The sequence below is a fragment of the Tursiops truncatus genome, chromosome 1, assembly GCF_011762595.2.
Source record: "Tursiops truncatus isolate mTurTru1 chromosome 1, mTurTru1.mat.Y, whole genome shotgun sequence".
Lineage (NCBI taxonomy): Eukaryota > Metazoa > Chordata > Mammalia > Artiodactyla > Delphinidae > Tursiops > Tursiops truncatus.
Window position 1 is genome coordinate 128,444,469 of NC_047034.1, and position 21,138 is coordinate 128,465,606.

Consider the following 21,138-nt stretch of genomic DNA (forward strand, 5'->3'; position numbering starts at 1 on the left):
AACCTTGGAGCTTGCAGTGGCTCCATGGAGGGAAGGCAGCTTCCGTGGATTATAAATTCCGTTAGCCACCTGTGCTGACTCTGCTCGGCACATTTTGTAATGGGTTTGGTTTGCTGTTCGAATCAGTAGAGTCTGGGGGATGGTGTGCTCAAAATCTGTACATTCAGCCAGGACTTAGTAAGTGCCTCCTTGTTGTCAGGTGCTGCTGGGAGCCCAGAGACGCTCAGGCGTGACCTTCTTTTGGGGTCACCTGCCCTGTTCCTCACAAAACTTGTGTTTTTCACCCCCCAATTTTGGTTCCTGTCACTCCCAAAGTGCTTCCTCCATCCTAGCTCTCATCCTTCAGCCCACACCCTGATTATTCGTTTACACATTTAACAAGTATTTATTGAGTGCATACTGTGTACCAGGCTGTGGAGGTAGAGCAGGAAATAAGATGGACACAGGCCCTACATTCGTGGAGTTTCCGTTCTCAGCTTTTAACATTTCATTTCCTCCCCTGACCTCTTTTACCAGGACAGATCCTGCTGTGTCAACCCTGGAGTGCCTGTACCTGCCCTTTAAGAATAGCTGCACAGATTTTGATTGGTTGATTATTTGTTTCGTATTGGCTCTGTTATTAGCCTGTGAGCTCCTGGAGGGTGGGAATCAAGTACTTAGTAGATATTTGTTGAATGACTGAACCAACAAATGCACAAGTATGTATTCAGCAAGCCCATGGCCCAGCAGATGTTGGCCAACTGGGACCTTAGACCTTGCTGCTCTGCTCAGACTTCTCCTCTCTCTTCCATAGAAATCTCCAATCTGCTGGTGGCCACCAAGAAAGCCCAGGAGTGGCAGCCTGTCCTCCCCGTGAGCCAGCTGAGTTTTTATCGGATCCTCAAGAAAGATATTATGCAGGTGAGTCACTGCTGCAGGTCCAGCCCTGGTCCTGCCTTCCCACAGGAGAAAAGCCTGGGGAATGTGGGGAGGATGAAGTCGGGTTTGGGGAGACCCTGGTGGAAGAAGAGCAAGACTTCCCCTTGATAGGTAAAGCTGGTCAGCAAGTTTCCTGCTGTCCAACCTGACCTTGCTGATGCGTCCTAGAGGCTTGCTTTCTCCTTGAAAGAGCTGGGTTAATCAAGTTTTGCAGGGTTATCTAGGGTAATAGGGACCTTCCATGCCTGGTCTTCTGCAGGTAGAAGTAGTTGGAGAACTTGGTGGGAATGCTGACAGGTCTCCACAGGGGAGTATGGGCTGATGACCCTCATTGTCCCAAAACATGCTGTGTGAAAAAGCACTTCTGAATTTCAGTCCTGGGCTTTCTGATGATGTTTCCAGAAGGAGCAAAGCTGGGGGCACACAGAGCACAGTGAGGAAGTAGGAGATGCACCCTGGAGGAGAACTGTCTTGAGAATCAGATCCCTCAGACCAGTGTTCCAGCCTTGGGAGGCCTTTGCCCAGAGTCTGCAGCCTTAGGCAGGCCCAGTTTCTGTCGTACCTGCCCTTGGGCCTTGCTAGGTTGTGAGGCCCATGGAACCCCCACTTTCTGTTGTGCATCCCCCTCCCCAGCCCCTTACACAGAGCCACACGCAGGGCGGGGAGGCTAAGGGAGCGGTGTGCCAGCAGCCTTGGAGGGAAGGAATCCACATAGGCCGCTTACTGCCCGGCAGAGGCTGCGTCACCTTGGAGGTGTTGGAGGGGAAATCGTGGGCTCACTGTCATTGAGGAGCCTGGCGGAGGGTGGCCAACGTGGGGCTGGCTTGTTCATGTACTCTTTGAAGCCGGTCCCTGAAATTGTTGGGGAGGTTTTGACGGAGTGGAAGTCCACAGCTGCAAGTGCCTCGCTTCACTTATGTAAATGCTTCACTGAGGGCCTGAGGGCCAGATCTTACTGTTCTGTCCCTCCGGTGGTTATCAGAGCTGTGTCCAGAGATTAAAATCGCAGATCAGCAGTACCCCAGCCTCTTTTCTGCCTGGAACTTGACATGTACTTGGGGTCTTCCTTCTGTCCTTGCCCCTGAGTCTCTGGGCAGATTACCACCCTCTGCACCTCCAGCGTTCATTTAGCCAACAGTGATTGAGCAGTTGCCCATGCCAGGCATGACTGCCACCCTCGGCAGGCTCACAGTCTGGTGGGCGAGGCAGACTCTCGTCTATCTTAAGCAGATAATTATACCACCAGGAGACAAGCCCTAAGTAGGGAAGTATGGCAGGATGTGGGACTGTCAGATGGTCATCCTACCTAGTCTTGGGGGGACAGCAGTGGCTTTCTGGGGGAAGTGGCATCAAAGCAGAGCCCCAGAGGATGGACAAGCCATAGACAAAGGCAGAAGGCGCAGCGTGGAGGGAGGCTGAGGTGGTACACGCAGGGGCCTCCGGATTGCTGTGGAATCCTGACAGCACAGAGCCATATGACTTGGCCCTGGAATAAGCACCCCTTCCGAGGAAGAGTAATTATTCTGAAAGCATATGGCTTTTGTGGGATGTTCTGGGAATGCAACTTCCCATAATCTTGATGTATCGCTTCATGACACATGCAGCTTTAATGAATAGTCACAGGACCTTGCCAGGATATAGGAGACAGGGCGGATGTATCACCATTCTGCTATGACAGATGACAAATGGTGGTGTTTGTGCAAATTAATATACCCAGTTAACAATTGTGTACATTTTTTTTTTTTTTTTTGCGGTACGTGGGCCTCTCACTGCTGTGGCCTCTCCCGCTGCAGAGCACAGGCTCCGGACGTGCAGGCCCTGCGGCCATGGCTCATGGGCCCAGCCGCTCCGCGGCATGTGGGATCCTCCCAGACCGGGGCACGAACCTGTGTCCCTTGCATCGGCAGGCGGACTCTCAATCACTGCGCCACCAGGGAAGCCCGATTGTGTACATTCTTGAGGGAGACAGAAATCAGCTGAGGGAGTCAGCCATAATGCATTTTCTGCATTTATAGGTGGTCCTAGGATAATAGAATAATAGAACTACAAATAATAAGTTTTGTGGGGTTAATGTCGGTAGCTTGACAATGCCTGAGTTTCATGAATCACATTTTGATTTTCAAATATTAAGAGCATTTAAACCATAATTATTAAAGCTTAAGCTGGAACGGTCTTAGAGACAGATCATTATATGTTCGGGGCCTTGAGCAGATGATCTCATTTAGTTCTTATGCTGCTCACTTGGTTTTATTATCCTTTTTCATATGTGGGGAAACTGAGGCCTGTCCCTCCAGTCTCTGCCTCTGTCTTTACATCACCTTCCTCTGGCGATTGCTAGGGCATATGTATGTATAAATTGTATCACTGATTTGAAAGCATGCACATGTGCACCCATGCATCAGGTAGATGGATAGAAAATGAATAGTTTAGGTGTGAGAGGGCGATCAGACAAAACACACTGGCCCAGTGGATTGGCTTCTACCCACTGTGCGCCAGGAGGTGTTCTACCTAGTTCCTCATTTGATTCTTACACCAACCCTACGAGGCAGGTACATTGTTACGTTAACCCATTTACAGAAAGTGGGTGCCGATTGAGCGTGATGAAAGGAGGTCTCGAAGTTAAAATGCCAGGAAGCAGTAGGGCTCACAAGCCTGTTCTCTTTGTACCCCAGCCTGTGAGTGGAGGAGCCTCCTGGGGGAGCGGGGAGGGAGGTCCTCTCTGAGTCTGTTCTGGAGGCCTGGGTGGGGGCTGATGTTGGTGGCTTTTGATGGCACTGTTGGAAGTTTTGTGAAAGGTCAGGGTTATGTTTCGGCCCCAGGCTGTTCCTGGAGGTAGATAGCGTGTTGCTGTTCAGAGGATATGAGGATTATTTCCTGGGGCCCAGGGAGTGCCACAGCTGTGTTTGGCCAAGTAGTTTTTTGTCACCTCTGGAGGCCTGACAGGACCAGGCACTGGAGAGGCTTGAGCTCCTGGGGCCCCTTTGCCGTTGCCCCATCCCTGCTAATGTATGTTCCCACTGAGGACTCAGTCCCAGACTCTGGCACCACTGAAGCCTCAGGGGGTGGTCACCCTAATTTCCTGCTTCCTCCTTCAGGGCGAGCACCTTGGGAGAGGCACGCGGACACACATCTACTCTGGGACCCTCATGGATTACAAGGATGACGAAGGAACTTCCGAAGAGAAGAGAATAAAAGTGATCCTCAAAGTCTTAGACCCCAGCCACAGGGACATTTCTCTGGCAAGTGTCTTCCTCACAACCCCACCCTCTCCCCTCCCTCATTTCTGGAGCCAGTAGAGCACAGTGGGCTAAGAAGAGCCTTTGCTCTGATTTTGGGCCTGTCCCTCCCAGTACGTCCCACTCTCTCCCGTTTCCTTCCTAGAGGTCCATGTGGCAATGCCGTGGAGCCCCAGACTCTAGCTGAATGGTCTCAAAAGTGCCTGATGCAGTCCAGGCTGTCACTTCAGAGTCTGGGAAAGTAAAGCCCAGAGCAGTAAAATGACTTACCCCGGATCCCACAAACTGTTAGAGAGTGGTAAAGCCAAGTCTTGACAGACATCTGCTGCCTTGGTTTTCCTTTTATTCTAATATAGTGTCCAACGTTGTTATTTCCCAAAGTTTGAAGGAAGAGGAAGTGGTGGACATGAGTATCGAATGGGGACGTTGTCAGCCAGCCTATCCCGCCAGCCTGGCTCTGCATCCTATTAGGTTTTCTAAATGAGTCCTGTGTCCCAGCTAGATGGCCCTCACAGTTGAGGCTTGGCAGTGCCTCTGGGTAGTTGAGGCCAGGGGAGTAGTTTCAGGGCTTGGGATGAGGACAGTGGTGACCTTTCCTGGGATCCACTGACTTTCCTCTCAGCTGAGCCCCTTTAGGATCAGACCAGTGCAGGCCAGCCCTTGACATTTCTTTGTCCTTTCCTCCCACAGGCCTTCTTTGAGGCAGCCAGCATGATGAGACAGGTCTCCCATAAACACATCGTGTACCTCTATGGCGTTTGTGTCCGAGATGTGGAGAGTAAGTGTATTCTCTTTGGAAGGGGAAGTCGGCCCTGGCCAGGGAGCATGGTTGCTGTGAAGATGAGTGGGAGCTGATACCCCCCCTCACGTCGCCCAGGCTTCTTGCCTTTCTTTTTGCAATCAAGGAATTCAAAGTACTGAGCAGGTCGGTTGCTTACGTTAATAGTGGACATGGAACTAGATCCCATCTGTTTTTCACTAATTTCTTGAGTGTTTACTTCTTGCCAGCTCTGGGCCCCACGCTGTGCTAGACTCGGGAGGTAGGGAGTGAGTGAGCTGAGTTCATTGCCCAGAGAGTCAGAGTAGGAGGAGCTCCAGGCAGGGCTTGAACCCAGGCCCTTCCGACTCTGAAGCGCTCTACCATTGGCACCCCCAGGCGGAGTACCAGCCATTAAAATGAGCTCTCGTAAGGGGATGAGGGAGGGTGCTGTCCCAGAGGGACAGAAGGTTGCAGGTGTGGCTGTTCTTGTGTTCGTAGATATCATGGTGGAAGAGTTTGTGGAGGGAGGGCCCCTGGATCTCTTCATGCACCGGAAAAGTGATGTCCTCACCACACCCTGGAAGTTCAAAGTTGCCAAACAGCTGGCCAGCGCCCTGAGTTACTTGGTGAGTATGTTCTGATGTCTGTGGTGGTCCCCATCAGGAACCAAAATGTGGGGAGGCAGGAAGGAGGTACCAGCCAAGCAGGCTGGAGAGCCCAGGCTCTTCACCTGAACACAGGTGTGCCTGGTGCTTAGTGAACGCCATCATCGTGGGCTGTTCTGTGTGCTTACACGTGAATCCTGCTTAGAGGGAAATTTTTATCACTTCAGAGGACTGGCTTCCATACTGCAGTGTATAATAAGAGTAGAAATATTACAGTACTTGTTGAATGAGTGAATGAAACTATTAGCATCAATAGTAGCTCACATTTATTGAGTGCTTACCATGGCTCAGCTGTTCAGGTGTTTTTCAGGCTCTGATAATCACTTTAATTCTCACAAAAGCCCTATGAGGCATGCTCCATTGTTATCCCTGGTTCACTGATGAGGGAGCTGGAGTAAAGGGATGTTATATAATGTGCCTGAGTCACACAGATCATCGGCAGGAGAGCTAAGCTGCCCGGGTCTGGCTGGGGCTGGGGAATGTGGATTATGACCTGTGGGAAACAGGAGACAGTGGGAAGGAGGGCAGCTCCATGGGCAACTTTGCTGAGCTCTGCCTTTTCACTCTGCAGGAGGATAAAGATCTGGTCCACGGAAATGTGTGCACTAAAAACCTCCTCCTGGCCCGCGAGGGCACTGACAGCGAGTGCGGCCCCTTCATCAAGCTCAGTGACCCCGGCATCCCCGTCACTGTGCTGTCCAGGCAAGGTGTGTCCTCCCTCCCTCCCATCTCCTGCCCCACCCATCCCCTTCCCCCGACCCTGAGGCAGGGCCAGGCCAGCAGGGAAGGGGGCTGGGCTGGGGTTCTGCCTCATTTTAGAAAGCACACTTCTGCAAAAGGCGGCTGTGCTTCTGCCCAGCCCTGGGGGCAGGGGAGGTGTCACGCATGGGAGGGTCGGTCCCTGCCCTCAAGGAGCTGACTGTGCAGTAGGAGAAACACAACTGAGCTGGGGCAGGTCTGGTCTTGCGATGAAGGAGCTGTGTTTAAGGTGCCAGGCAGCACCTTGTTCAAGGGGAGGCCAAGGGCCTGGGGTGGTCAGAGATGTGTCAGGAGGAGTGGGACCTGGGTCCTACCTGTGTTTGTTTTGAAATCCACTGTAAGCAACTACAATAAAAATTAAAAACAAAACAAAACAAGAAATCCACTGTAGTTAGAGAGCAGTTTGGGGAGGCGCCTTAGCGATTGCTGTGGTCTTGCAGCTTCTCTTTGAATGAGGTCATCATGAGTTGAGGACTCCAAAGGAGAGGGCAGACCTGGGAGCTGAGACACTGTAAGCAGTGCCGCACAGGTCATGCTCTACCTGTAGGTCATACGTGGGATACCAGTGCACCCCTGGGCCCTTGCAGGGCGATATGCAGAGTATGGGGGTAAGCCCGTGCCCACTCTGCATCTGTTGGCCTCTTCTCCCCGGCCTTCTCTTTCTTAAGCCTTTGTCCATGTGCCCCCCTGTTCTCCCTCCCCAGGGTGTTGGCTTCCACCCTGGGGTGCTTTGCTCTTTCTGAGGCCACAGCTTCAAAGACTGACTCACACGACCTTCTTGGGGAGTCTGTGTTAAACAGACACAGCTGCAGGCCCTGACTCAGACAGATGCATTGGAAAGGCCAGGGCTAAGGGACCTGGAAAACCGCCCCTTTCACAAACTCCCTGCAGGACCAGGGCAGCCATGGTCCATGTTTGGAAAACACTACTTGAAAGAGTTTCTTAACTCCCAGTTCTTGCTGCAATGGCAGTGATATACTCCCCAGGTGATCGCAGAAACTGATCTGTAAATGTTTCTTGTCTTTTCCAGAGTGCATAGAACGAATCCCATGGATCGCTCCTGAGTGTGTTGAAGACTCCAAGAACCTGAGTGTGGCCGCTGACAAGTGGAGCTTTGGAACCACGCTCTGGGAGATCTGCTACAATGGCGAGATTCCCTTGAAAGACAAGACACTGATTGAGGTGAGTTGCTTTCCAGGGTGTGAGCTGAGTGGGGACCCCTTGGACACTCATGGGTGTCTCAGGAGTTATCAGGAAGCCTCATATTGTGGGAGGAGACAGGCACGGGTTAGACTCTCCTCCACAAGCTTACAGTGCCTGTGTGACCTCGCAAATGTTACTTAATTTCCTTGGGCCTTGGTTTCATCATCTGTAAAATGGGAATAAATAATACCTACTTTGCAGGGTTGTTGTGAAAATTAAATAATGCGTGTAGAGTCCCAGGTACACAATATGTGCTCAGTAGATCGCTATAGCATTGCAAAATTAACACCCAGATACTTATTGCGTTCCTCCTGTGTACCAGGCGTTGTCCTAAGTTAAAGCTGGGGGTTCACAATGAAATAGACACAGGCCTTGCCTACCCTTGAGGACCTTAGGGTGTAGTAGGAGAGTTGGGCTAAAACAGCGATAAGGATTCCACACATAATATCTGAAATCATCACCTTTAGAGCCCTGCATGTTGGGTAGGGCAGTGTCATTACCCTTGTTTTACAGGTCAGGTAACAGATGCAGGTGGCCCAAGGCGCGGGTTCCTTAGCTAGAATGCAGAACTTCGAGGCTGACCCTTTCTCGTGTTCACTTGCAGAAAGCGAGTGGAGGCTCTAACTCCAAAGGGATAAAGCAGTGAAAGTTAGAGTGAAGGACCACTGATCCCAACTCACTGATTTGATTATTAGGGTGTGTCTTGTGTCTTTAGAGGGGCAGGCATCACTTTTAGCTGGGAGGGAATGATCAAAGTCCAAGGGAGGGTGGCATTTCAGTTGTCTACAGGGAGCAGTTTCATTTGCCTGGAGTGTGGAGAGGAATGACAGGTAAAAAGGTGGGAAGGGTCCTTTGAGGTCGGATTGTATAGAGGCCCTGAATGCCGGGCTGCAGAATTTTACTGGGGTGATGTGGGGCATTGAAGGGTTTGGGTGGGGGAGCCAGGTGCTCGGAGGCCAGACTGGGCAGTTCATCTGGATGGTGGTTGGATGGACAGGCTGAGGAGAGGCCTCTTGCTCTGAGGCTCTCAGTGGCGACAGCCTGAACCAGGAAGTGGCAGTGAGGATCCAGAGTGGAGGGTGCACGTGGAGGAGATACCGAAGAGGCGAAAGAACCTTTAACCTGTTAGCCTTTTGCCAGGTAAACATGGTGCAGGACTTGGGAAAGAGGAGTTAAGCTAAAACCAACAGAGAAACCGTCACATCCATAGATCTGTATTTAGGATTTTCAGCTGGGGCTTTTGGGAGTCATTTTATTTTTAACTTCCTTGGAAACAAAACAGCATACCCTTTGCTGTCAGTCAGTATTTACTGAGCACCTTCTGTGTACCCAGAACTGAGCAGAATACAGAGATGGTGTAAGGAAATGTCTGTCCCTTTGATAAAGGAGGGTCTGTCTCTTCTCCCAGGTACCCTTGGGTGGGTTGGGTGACCTTTCCCCCTGGCTCTACTGGAGCCTGGAAGAGTGAGAGACACTCCAAGGCAGGGGGAGCTCTCAGCTCCTTAATTCCAACCCATCTTCCTCCTCGCCTCTGGGGCCTGCCCCCACCCCACCCTAGGACCCACAGGGACCAGAAGAGAAACTAGTACCCTTGAGAGTCAGCTACAGACCAGAGCCTAAAGTGTAGCAAATTAACTTAATTTTTTTAAAAGGGCATCAATTATTCGTTTCAGAATTTTAAAGTATTAACCCCGTTGATGAGAATTTAGAAAACAGAGAAAAGTATTTTTAAAAAAGAAATTATTAATCACTATATTCTGGTCACCCCTAACTAATGTTTAACACTTTGGCATATTGTCTTCCAGTCTGTTTCTCTCTCTCTTTTTTAAACAAACTTGGGACCATGCTAGTTACTTTTTCATTTAATGTTGTATATTTTTTCATTTAATGTTGTGAGTACTTTGCTATACGATTAAATAAACCTTACAGTTTTTACTAATTTGATGTAAGAGTTGTTTCATTAAACTCTGATTTATTTAACTAATTTTATATTTGGCATTGAGGTCATTTTCAAATTTGTAATGTTCTGTCTAATTCTGCAGGGAATATCTTTAAACATAAATCTTTGTTTCTGACTTATTTCTGAGTCATTCAGTAATTGCAATTAATGAGAGTTTGAAGAATCTGAAGATTTCTACACATGTTGCCAAATCATATTCCAGAAGGTTGCATGACTTTGCTGTAATACAGCTTATTTGGGACTGGGTGGGATATACTGCCTGTTTTCCTTGAATTCGGATTATTTTAGTATCCAGGACTAAGATTTCCCACAGCTAGAGAAAGGCAGCATTAGCACCCACGTTTATGACGTCTACTTTTAAGCAAAGCTGTTGGGAGTTAAATTAGGGATTGTTAGGTAACTCCTTCTGACCTGGGGCTAAAAGGTCTGTGAGTGGTTCCTTTGGTTTCTTTCATGTGGTCCACTTCTTTGCAGAAAGAGAGGTTCTATGAAAGCCGGTGCAGGCCAGTGACCCCGTCTTGTAAGGAGCTAGCTGACCTTATGACCCGCTGCATGAACTACGACCCCAACCAGAGACCCTTCTTCCGAGCCATCATGAGAGACATCAATAAGCTGGAGGAGCAGAGTAAGACTCTACCTTGAGCTGTTTAACCAAGACCAGCCAATGCTCGGGGGAGGGAGGGATAACAAGGAGCCTGTGAGGGGCAATCACTCCTTTTTAACATGTTCTCTTTTCTCTTCTGTTAGATCCAGACATCGTATCAGAAAAAAAGCCAGCAACTGAAGTGGATCCCACACATTTTGAAAAGCGGTTCTTAAAGAGGATCCGTGACTTGGGAGAGGCAAGTTATACTCGAGTCTCTGCTGACCACTTCACCTCTATGGATATCTAAAGCTGCTCTCCATTCTCTCTCGTTTTGGGTCAAAGTTTGTAGGAGAAAGCATCTTACTGTGTTCTTTAGGATTGTGTGTTTTTCCATTTGACACACGGTGGCAGCCTGTCCACAGGACATTGATCAGCTCCCTCGGGAGACTTGGTCTCTAAGGGACAAAGAGATGAAAAGGGGGGGATCCATCCATGGGGGATGAATATAGATATGGTGGAAATAGAGAAGTCCCTACCTCTGACTTTTCTGGGAATACATATCCTGTGAGGCTGCTTAAATGAGAGATGGATTTATTTCACAGAACACCGAAATAGAATTTTAGCTTTTCCTCTGGACCTTGAATGGCAGTTTCCTGACAGTAAATGTGACTAGAGAAGCTACTGGAATTTGCATCTTTATACAGATTTTCTGTAGTTAATAAAGGCTGTGCCACCTTGAGTACCCGCCATGTGCCAAGGCCGAGTGCTGGGCATTCTACAAGCACAGTGTTCCTGCTTCCTCACAGCATTCCCAAGGGTTTATTACCACTGTATACATTGAGCACCTCTGGAGCCAGCTCAGAAGGTGGGGTGACCAGGCTCGAAAGGCTCGAATCACTAGCAGGTGGCTTAGCTGGGATCTAATCCACGTCTTCTAGAGACTCCTCATGCCTTGCTCTTTGTAGCCACATTGTGGTGCCTCCTGTAGCGTGGACCCAGGGCTGTCAAAGAATGTCGAGGTTGTCCTGCATGTCCAGAAATAACCTCCATTTCCTTTTGGGTTACACTTTCGTAGAAATTGGGATTGATGTGTTGGTTCACCAGTCACTTGATCCTTTTCTTGTCTTAGCTCAGTAATAGAAGGAATGGCAGGTAAGCCAAGTGGGGAAGAGCCCAGGTAGGAGATTGCTGCCTGCAGGGTCAGACTGTGCGTGCACCCCCACCTTCAGGGGAACAGCACGAGGAGCAAGGCTCATCTTTGAAGTGTGTCCTGTTGGCCCAGGCCGGGGCTTCTCTGATCAAGCACGTGCATCTTTCCCTCCAGGGCCACTTTGGGAAGGTCGAGCTCTGCAGGTATGACCCTGAGGGGGACAATACAGGGGAGCAGGTGGCCGTCAAATCCCTGAAGCCTGAGAGCGGAGGGAACCACATAGCTGATCTGAAGAAGGAAATTGAAATCTTAAGAAACCTTTATCATGAGAACATTGTGAAGTATAAAGGCATCTGCACAGAAGATGGTATGTTGTGCAAAGTGGGGTTGGTTTAAAGACTGAGTGACTATCTGGGGTCATGAAGGCCAGTGCTGAGCAGGCAGTGCCCTTGGCCTCATCTAGGCTGCCTGAGTGCTAGCTGATGGCCCCCGGAGCTCTAGGGCTTCGAAGCAGTATGCACTGTCAGAACCCTCAGCTGCAGAGCTCCCGGGAAAGCTACCCAGCCTCCCCCACCGCCAGGCGGGGGGTGATTCCTGCATTGTCTCTCTTGGCTGTTCCTACACCCACACTGGGGATTGGACTTCCCCTGTCCTGATATTTGCACACGAGGGCACAGAGACCAGATGAAACTGATGCCTGCTCCTCCCCTTTCCCTGTTCTTTTGATCCAGCACTAAGCAAGGTACTTCGTTTTCTAGTTTTCTAAATCACGGTGGCAAGTAGTGTTTACTAACAAGTGTATCTTTTTTACAAGTCAGTACAATACTCATGTATTATATTTTAAAATTGGTAGTGGCTCATAATTTTTAAAAATCATCATTTGCCTAGTTGTTTGCAGAACACTGTGTTGTCTCAGTGAGCGCTGATGACCCTAGGGTAGATACCCTGTTCACTGCTGAGGATCCCAAGACTCTGAAACCTGCGAGGTTAAGCAACTTGCCTGTGATTCAGGTCCTCTGTCTCCAGATCCTGTGCCCTTCACTCCCACAGTTCCTTCATTTGGCAACCTTGTACTGATGGTTTTTTTGTTTTTTCGTTTCTTTTTTCTAAACAGGAGGAAACGGTATTAAGCTCATCATGGAATTTCTGCCTTCGGGAAGTCTTAAGGAGTATCTTCCAAAGAATAAGAACAAAATTAACCTCAAACAGCAGTTAAAATATGCCGTTCAGATTTGTAAGGTAAAAAGAAAAAAAAAAAAGAGCCTGGTAAAAATTTATAAATCAGGCACTCTGTCCTGGGTAATTGGTTTATAATTAGGCTGCAAGTGGAAAATAATTTCCAATAATTGTACTGAGTTTATTTTGTTCTGCATGATTTGGATTGAAAATTAGCCTCTGCTAAGAAAGTGAACTAATTTGTTAATATGGTTTCTTTAATGTGTATTTCTTGGAATCAGGTTGGTCTAACTATTTTTGCAAAGAAGTAAAAACAAAAGAAGTGATATGTGAATGAAATGACATATATATATTTTTTTTTGTTATGAAGTGGTAGATACAGAATCCAATCTGAACTGACCTTCAGCAATGTGCTCTGCCTTTTCCTCTCTCCCTCAGGGGATGGACTATTTGGGTTCTCGGCAATACGTTCACCGTGACTTAGCAGCAAGAAATGTCCTTGTTGAGAGTGAACACCAAGTGAAAATTGGGGACTTTGGTCTAACCAAATCCATTGAAACTGATAAGGAGTACTACACAGTCAAGGACGATCGGGACAGCCCTGTGTTTTGGTAACTGAATCAAACAGATTTCATCAGTGCTTCATAGGGTTTCCACTGTTCTGATAGGTCCTTTCTAGCTATGTTAATGTCTCTTATTAGTCCAGATTAGAAAAAGACTTAGATCATTTGGAATTGACTGATTTTTGCCTTCAAGAAACATATTATAAGCTGTTTTACTGAAAACAACTCGCAGCAATGCCTGAGCTTCATAGGACAACATCTTCCAAGGAAGAAATCTCACAACGCTCAGCATCTCCATCTTGGCTGGAGAAGGCATTCCTCTGACACAGTTGTTAAAACTGTTAGCAGCTGGAGTAATCACATCCATGCAGAGGAAGTCTGGAGGGCAGGTAGGAGGAGGGGGCAGGAAGATGACAGGAAGGAGGTGACGAGTGGGCATTGGCAGGTTCAGGTAGAGCCTGGACATAACAGAGCAAAAATCCATAAGAAGCTTGGCCATCTTCTCATGAATCACCAGAGTATCCTGGTTGGTGGGCCACCCCCTGACTTTGACCCCTCTCAGCCTGGAACACTATCCAAGGGGGAAGCTGCTAAAGTCTCCACTCTACGCTGTCCTGTAGAACTGACTGGCACCACGAGGTACATCCTGTATGGACACGACACGGGTCTCTTCCACCCACGGAGGCCAAACCTCCATTTATTCATTAAAGAAATATGTATCAAGGCCCTGCTTTGTGCCAGATACTAGAGATAACAAGGGTGAACAAGCCAACCAAGTTTAGAATTTAATGGGTGAGGCAGCCAATTTCGTGGTACCATAACCAGAAAAGGGTTCAGGCTTGGTTTTCTGGAAGTTCTTTTAAAATAAGGCCTTAAAAGATTGCTGGGGGTTTGTAAAGATGGTTAGAAGACAGCATGTATGGTGGCAAGAGTGAGACAGAGCAGTGGTTATCCTAGGAACTGGAATCAGCTCCGTGTGGCTGGATCATGAAGGGAGGTCTCGGCGGTTGCCAAGGCAATGCTCTGGACGCTGAGTCATGGAGCTGGGACTCCATCCCAAGAGCTTTGGGTTGCTGTTGGGGGGATTAAGGACAGGGACTTTTTGGGTTGCTGTTGGGGGGATTAAGGACAGGGACTTTTCTGTTTAAAAAGATCACTGTGGGAAGGAGAGGAGCAAGACTGGAGCCAGGGAGTCTGATTTGGCCAGAGCCAGTGATGGTGTGAACTAGGACAGCGATGGTGGGGTTTAGAAGTGAGGAGGTTTGAGAAGTATTTCTTAGACTGGATATGGGGATGCCTCAGTTTCTGGCTCAGGCAATTGGGTATCATTCACCAAAGCAGCTGACATTGGAAGAGGACTGGGCAGTAATTCACTGCTGACTCAATCTGAGCTTGCAGGCAAATGAAGCCCGGGCCTGTCGTCATCACCTCCTCCCCCCATCCCCTCCCCATGGAGAGCCTATGCTCTGCGAAATGAGGAGCACAGACTAGTCTGACTGATGTTTGGGAGCAAATGTGTAATGAGAGCCCATAGGGGTATCTGTCCACATATCAGATGTGCACCACAGCACCATGTGTGACTGATGCATAATACACACTTAAATGTCTTAGAATATTAAATTCTAAGAAAAACCAGAGTGCTGATTTTTCTGAGTTACTCTAATGCTTTTTGGAATATCCTTCCCAGGAAATGAAGTTTCCAGTTCTGCTTTCTTTCAGGTATGCTCCAGAATGTTTAATTCAGTGTAAGTTTTATATCGCCTCTGATGTCTGGTCTTTTGGAGTAACTCTGCATGAGCTGCTTACTTACTGTGATTCAGATTCCAGTCCCATGGCGGTAAGTCTTACTTGTCCTTCGTTTGAATCTAGCACCCACTTAAAATGTGTCCATCCTTCTGCTTTGTAAGTTTCATTCTTAAATGGAATCCAATCAGTGTGTCATAATGGAAAGGAAAATTGTCTTGGACTTTTCATTTTAAAGCCTTTTTATTGTTTTAATTTCCAATTCTAGATATTTTACTGTAATCTATCTGGTGTTTACATAAATATGTACAAAGTAAAATATTTTGTTTGGTTTTATTTTACATAGTTGTTCCTGAAAATGATAGGCCCAACTCATGGCCAGATGACAGTAACAAGACTTGTGAATACATTAAAAGAAGGAAAACGTTTGCCTTGTCCACCTAACTGTCCAGAAGAGGTATTTATGGGCCATTTCACAGTAATAAAACTCAGTTTTTACTGTTTTCACTGCTTGAATTGTCCAGCATGGGATTGGAGTGGGGGAGCAGGAATGAGTAGAAAACTCTTTTAAAATAGTTTTCTGAAGCTGAATTTCAGATAAGATATCTGAGAAAATCATCTTTGGGGCAGATGACAGCCACAAGTTTTGTTCAAAGCAAGGGATTCCCTTCAGAAGTAGGCTCACCACAGTGAGCACCCTAAAGGAGCATATGTTGGTGTAGCCTTCCTGTGACAAACACATATAATTGCATTTTTGTGTGTAAGTTTATCCCACTTATCACAGCATTGTGACATCCAGTTTTCTGTATTTCTAACTGAACTGAGCCTTTAAGACTAATTCTGTAGACTATTTAAGATGTACTGAATAGTATGTTTAAGCCAAAGAATGAAGCCAGCCGGTAAGGAAATTTGGAGTCTAAACTGAGGTATAACTTCACCCTTAAACTGGTTTATAGTAATTAATGACCTGGATTGTTTTGCAAGGTCAGTTAAGTCATGAGCTTCTCAAATGTTAAAATGTTATTTATGAGCTATAGATGTCACATTTTCTGTATTTTAAGTTATTCAAATATTCTTGTTTTGTAGTATTACTTATTAAGGGAGGTCATTCACATTTTCAAAATTATGTTCTTCTTGGTGTTTCTATAATTTTTTTAAAAAGCTCCTAAACATTTTTACTGTTATTTTTTCTTTTTACAGGTTTATCAGCTTATGAGAAAATGCTGGGAATTCCAACCATCCATTCGGACAACCTTTCAGAACCTTATTGAGGGATTTGAAGCGCTTCTAAAATAAGAAGCATGAATAACATTTAAATTCTACTGTGTATCAAGTCCTCCTACCCCCAACCAATACCCAAGCCATTTAAAAAAAAAATGTGTTCTAACTGGAAAAAGTTTGTATTCTGTCTAAAAAGATACTGGGGTACGTATCCTCGTATAAAGCACACTGTGTGGTGCTTAATATGTGTAAGTACTTCCTCTTTAAATTTGGCACCAGTAACATAGTGACAAATAATGACAACCAAAATATTAGAAAGCACTTAAGCACTCCTCCTTTTGGAAGGAATATACCACTGTTTCGTCTGGTTAGTTTACTACTATCACAATTGAGTACCAGAATGGGATTTTTCAAAACAAGAGGAGCTGACCAAAGTAAAGTCTCAAGGTGATTGCTTTTTCTTAGCTGCCAGTTGATGTGAAATGTTTTTCTGGCACAGAAATCAAAGATAAAGATTGATGGACTTGGCCAATACTCTAATATGCCCTCAAATTTCAATATCTAAACAGTGATAGATGAAACATTCTTGAAATATTAGATACCAGTTAGTATACTGTTGTTGCTATACAAAAAGATGAGTGTATCCCTGTCAACAGTAGGACATAAACTTTGAGTTGTTTCTGCAGTGGCTTAGCTCCTGTCCCCTTGGGTGACCAGTGGAGCCCATTTTTGAGAAAACTGGTCATACCCAGGGGGGCAGCTGTGGAATAGATACTTTGCTGCATGATGTTGATTCTTGAGAACTAAACCTGTGCCAGTGCTTCCCTAAACAGTATACCTTTAATCAATCAGAATTGATGCCAAGAACCTGGATGCTGTTATACCTGCTTTTCAGAAATGTCAATGTGTGTATCCTTTTATAACTCTACCACTTTGGGGCAAGCTGTGCCAGCATTGGTTTTGGATGCTGAATGCATATATACCATGTACATTGCACTGTTCTTAGTGTTTCAGTACTTACCATCCATCTACAAGAGTCGATCACTATTTTGACCATCACCCTATGGCGCAAAACTTGAAAGACCCAGCTAGAAGCACTATGGAGTTCAGGATCCACTAGGCAGTTTTCAGTTTGCTTGGAGGTAGCTGGGTAATCAAAAATGTCAAATCTCTGATTCATTGTGAACCATAAGATCTTTTTGACCAGGAGTCTGAAAAACTTTTTGTTCATGCTGTCTAGCATTTGTTTGATACCATTACTTTTCACCTTTGAGCCTGAAAAAGAGTTGTGTATTGATTGATTCAATGGCAACAGCCATTCAAATTTGTCTAGTAACCCTACATCACCAAGATCTGTCCATCACCAAGATCTGTCTCAAACCTGTGGCCACCCTACATGCACTTTGTTTACTCTTTATACAAATAAATGTACTAGAGACTTCACATGCATGTGCCTTTTAATATTAAGAGTTCATTTTCAAAGCATTTCAAACAATTTGTTTACATAGAAAAATAACAGTATAGGCTGGGGGTGGGGAGAGCACTGGTAATGATCCTTATTACTAACACCACTTGATTTGTACTTATCTGTTGTGTCCCAGCAATAACGGGGCACAGGCCAGTGTGGGTGGCAGACCCACACTTGCTAACACAAAATACCTTTTAGTTCTTTCAACCTCTTCCTGCTTACATTTTTAAAATTCACCATCTTCCCTTTCTTCTATTTGTACGGTCATAGAGGTGTGACAAAGCACTGAAGAAGCTCAATGCAACAGGAAAATGGGAAGAAGTGCAGAGCATGGAGAACCCATGATTCATCTGCTGAGTCACAATTGAGTGATGCCTATCCTGATCAGTTATTTATAGGTAGTATACTTATTAGAAATTATCTAATAATTTAACTTTCTAGCTGTCATTTGCCAATAGAAGTTAACATAGGCAATACATTAGACCAAGTAAAATTCTTTACAAATCATACAACATGTGTACCAATTTTAAACTTCATAATTAAAACAGGAGAGAAACCTTCTATCATAGTCAATAAGTCCCCTAAATATAAGATATTTAATGATCTTATTTCAAAAAGACTAGGATCACTGAGACCCCCTAAACTCCACATCATCAATTAATGTCTCATAACAAAGGACAAACTTAGAAATTTCTAGATAGCAAAAGGGTTTCTCATGCATTTAATACCAAGGTTTTCAGGAAATGGTGATTCAAAAGTTATATGCAATAAACACAATGCTTTCGAAAGTAAATTGGGTTAAATAGCTGATAATTTTTCAGCCTAACACACTGAAAAAGAATAATAGACAAAGCAGAGAGTGAGGTATAGCTTATTATCTCAAAATGGTTATAAATACTGTTACTCCATAACACTCCTTCAGAAAGGGCAGGATTGACTGCTTTACTATATTGTGGAAATAGGGCATCTGATGACCAAAATGTGCCCTGTTCTAGTAAATGAATCATCACTATGCTATGAAATTAAGACACAGAAACCTATTGTTCCTTGCCACTTACAAATCTGTTGTAAAAGTTAAAGGTCTTTTTGTAGGTGTGAAGTAAAAGGATTAGGGAATTAATGGTATTAGATCAGGAGTCTGTGAACTTTATAAAGGGCCAGATAGTAAATATTTTAGGCTTTGCAGCCACTCAGTTCTGCCACTGTAGCACAGAAGTTAGCCATACATGATATGTAAGTGAATGAGCATGGTTGTGTTCCGATAAAATTTTATGTATGGACACTGAAATTTGAATTTCAAGTCATACATTTTTTTCCTCCAAACATTTAAAAATGTAAAAAATATCATTCTTAGCTTGCAGGCAGTACAAAAACAGCTGGAGGACTGTTTTTTGACTGCAGGGAGTAGTTTGCCAGTCCCTGAAATTAGATCAGCAAAGCTACTTCAAAAGAAAAAACAACCTTGTGTTTTTCACAAGAGGTATAAATGGTTAATAACATTAAGAGTAAAGCATCTGTAGTAGTGTATACCTTGGATGTCACTGTCACTGTGTTTGAGTTTTATACTGTATGACTGGTGTGGGGGTAATAATTAAGTTTATATGTAGAGCATCTTTATAACATTACCAATCACTGCATTGTGTACTTGCATTCTTGTAATTCTAGGAAAAATTCTAAAAATCTGAAATGAGATTACTTCTAGGGAAAGTATCGATAAACTGGAATGCACACTGGCTTATAAGAAATTTATTCTGGGGCTTCCCTGGTGGCGCACAGTGGTTGAGAGTCCGCCTGCTGATGCAGGGGACACGGGTTCGTGCCCCGTCTGGGAAGATCCCACGTGCCACGGAGCGGCTAGGCCTGTGAGCCACGGCCGCTGAGCCTGCACGTCCGGAGCCTGTGCTCCGCAACGGGAGAGGCCACAACAGTGAGAGGCCCGCATACCACAAAAAAAAAAAAAAAAGAAAAGAAATTTATTCTAAGGCCCAGGAAACAAGGATGTTTCCCATTTATTGCTTCAAACTTTTATATGTGGTGTCAAAATTATTCCCAGTCCTAAACAAGGACTATTGGAACATGTTAATTTCTCCAATGGACTGTAAGTTAATATCACATTGATTAAGATGCATCTAATTCTAGCGGAATATGTCCTCAATTGATGTCTCTTCTTATTGCTACTTATTTTTTTAATTTGGCAATTCTGCCTGCTGCACAACACAGTTCCTTCTGGGAAATTATAAACCCGTATTTAAAGGATATGGCTAGTTTGAATGTAGTTAAGGCAGCAATGAACAGCAGAGATACTGCAAAGAACCTTGAGTTTGTAAGGAGAGAACTTAACTCAGTACACTCGCTTCTTTTTTAAGTAGGTTTCCATGTAATATGCTCCTGTGCCCTGAGAATGCTGGTCAACAAATTCCACTGAACCACCTTCTGGGGCAGAGACGAGATATGATGAGCCTCGCTTTTCATTTCTTAAAGATGATACCTATTAGAAAAAGAAACCATAACTAATGCTAAAATCTAAATTAAAATTGGTTTGTTAAAGATATTTATAAGAAAAGCAATTCTACTGTGGTTTGGTGTAAAAACAGAATAGCAGGATAAATAACAAAGTTATCAAAAAAACTGCACAAAAAATTTCTATATCAAAATCACTTGTGGAACTTTTGAAAAATACAAACCAGCTTCTTAAGGCCGTCTCTCCCCTACTCCCCACATTTTCAGGAAAGAAAAAGTGACACTGTAGTTGCTTCTGCTGTTTGTACATAGTTAAACCCCAGTGAATCAGAATACCAGTACTGGATACCAGTATTCCTCTGAGGAAGGAGCATGGCTAAGGAATTGAACTGCATATCAACTTAGATGTTAAGTTCATCTAGTAATAAAAGATGTGGCAAGAGAAGAATAAACCAGTAGGTATGAAAACTAGCAAATGATGTCAGCAAAATAGCTAGTGAAATGTTCCAGAGAGCAATATGAACTCAAACTTTAGTCCACAAGTGTTCATGATAAGAAGGGCCAAAATGTTCCTCACAAGTAGTCACAGTACATTAAATCAGATTATATAGCACAACCCTATGACCACCTAATTCCTCTGTTTTAGCTTTTACAAATACTGTGTGACAAACTTACTTACTGAAGAATTATGTAACTTACTATACACGAGTGTAGAAATGACTCATAAGGAAAGCTTCTAGCAATGCAGAAGAGCCCTCTCACATTACAATTAAAATTACAATAGTATTTGAACCAACAATGGCCACAATTTTTAAAACCAGCTTCAACTTCAGAGGGGACAGATGATGAGTCTGTCTGCCCTTGTAGATAAAGCAGTTCTCAGTCATCCATGTTAAGAAGAGGGATAAGGTAGAGATGACCAAGAAGGCTCCAGAGCTCCCCTCCTTCCATGGATGTGCCATATGTACAGCTACACCTGGAACAGTTCCCTCTAAAAGAGATCCAGAAACTAGCTGGGCAGCTCCTACATACTAAACAAATGAGAAAATAAATACCCACACGAAAATGGGTAGGAAAGGCCAATACACAGTCTCACCATACACCCCAACCCTGGCACAGGACTGTGCATCAGGAGAGAATTCCCAATTCTTAGCTTCTCCCTGAGGAGTGAAGGGATTAGATTCCACATCTAGTGCTCCAACTTCTAAGACTCCCACTGGAGGTATGGGTTCCCAAAATACCTAGGTCTGAAAGCCAGCAGGGCTTGTGT

General features: G+C 45.3%; 2 protein-coding genes across 8 annotated transcripts in view; one reads left to right on the forward strand and one right to left on the reverse strand.

The window, feature by feature from the left end:
• Window positions 1-17,383, forward strand: part of JAK1 (Janus kinase 1) — a 140,063-nt gene extending 122,680 nt beyond the window's left edge. For all 4 annotated transcript variants that reach the window (XM_019919447.3, XM_019919446.3, XM_019919445.3 and 1 more), the window contains 14 exons: window positions 794-900; window positions 4,014-4,157; window positions 4,845-4,932; window positions 5,413-5,540; window positions 6,151-6,286; window positions 7,369-7,520; window positions 9,976-10,126; window positions 10,249-10,343; window positions 11,412-11,604; window positions 12,352-12,476; window positions 12,852-13,024; window positions 14,696-14,813; window positions 15,066-15,176; window positions 15,920-17,383. In XM_019919447.3, the coding sequence (XP_019775006.1) occupies window positions 794-900; window positions 4,014-4,157; window positions 4,845-4,932; window positions 5,413-5,540; window positions 6,151-6,286; window positions 7,369-7,520; window positions 9,976-10,126; window positions 10,249-10,343; window positions 11,412-11,604; window positions 12,352-12,476; window positions 12,852-13,024; window positions 14,696-14,813; window positions 15,066-15,176; window positions 15,920-16,015 (1,817 nt within the window). In that variant the 3' untranslated portion in view covers window positions 16,016-17,383. The remainder of the gene's footprint in view (window positions 1-793; window positions 901-4,013; window positions 4,158-4,844; window positions 4,933-5,412; window positions 5,541-6,150; window positions 6,287-7,368; window positions 7,521-9,975; window positions 10,127-10,248; window positions 10,344-11,411; window positions 11,605-12,351; window positions 12,477-12,851; window positions 13,025-14,695; window positions 14,814-15,065; window positions 15,177-15,919) is intronic.
• RAVER2 (ribonucleoprotein, PTB binding 2) overlaps window positions 14,695-21,138 on the reverse strand; it is a 105,917-nt gene continuing 99,473 nt past the window's right edge. For 2 of the 4 annotated variants that reach the window (XM_004311177.4, XM_019919448.3), the window contains exon 12: window positions 14,695-19,896. In XM_004311177.4, coding sequence (XP_004311225.2) covers window positions 19,750-19,896 — 147 coding nt within the window. In that variant the 3' untranslated portion in view covers window positions 14,695-19,749. The remainder of the gene's footprint in view (window positions 19,897-21,138) is intronic. The other 2 variants (XM_073788831.1, XM_033865460.2) reach the window with 2 other exon arrangements.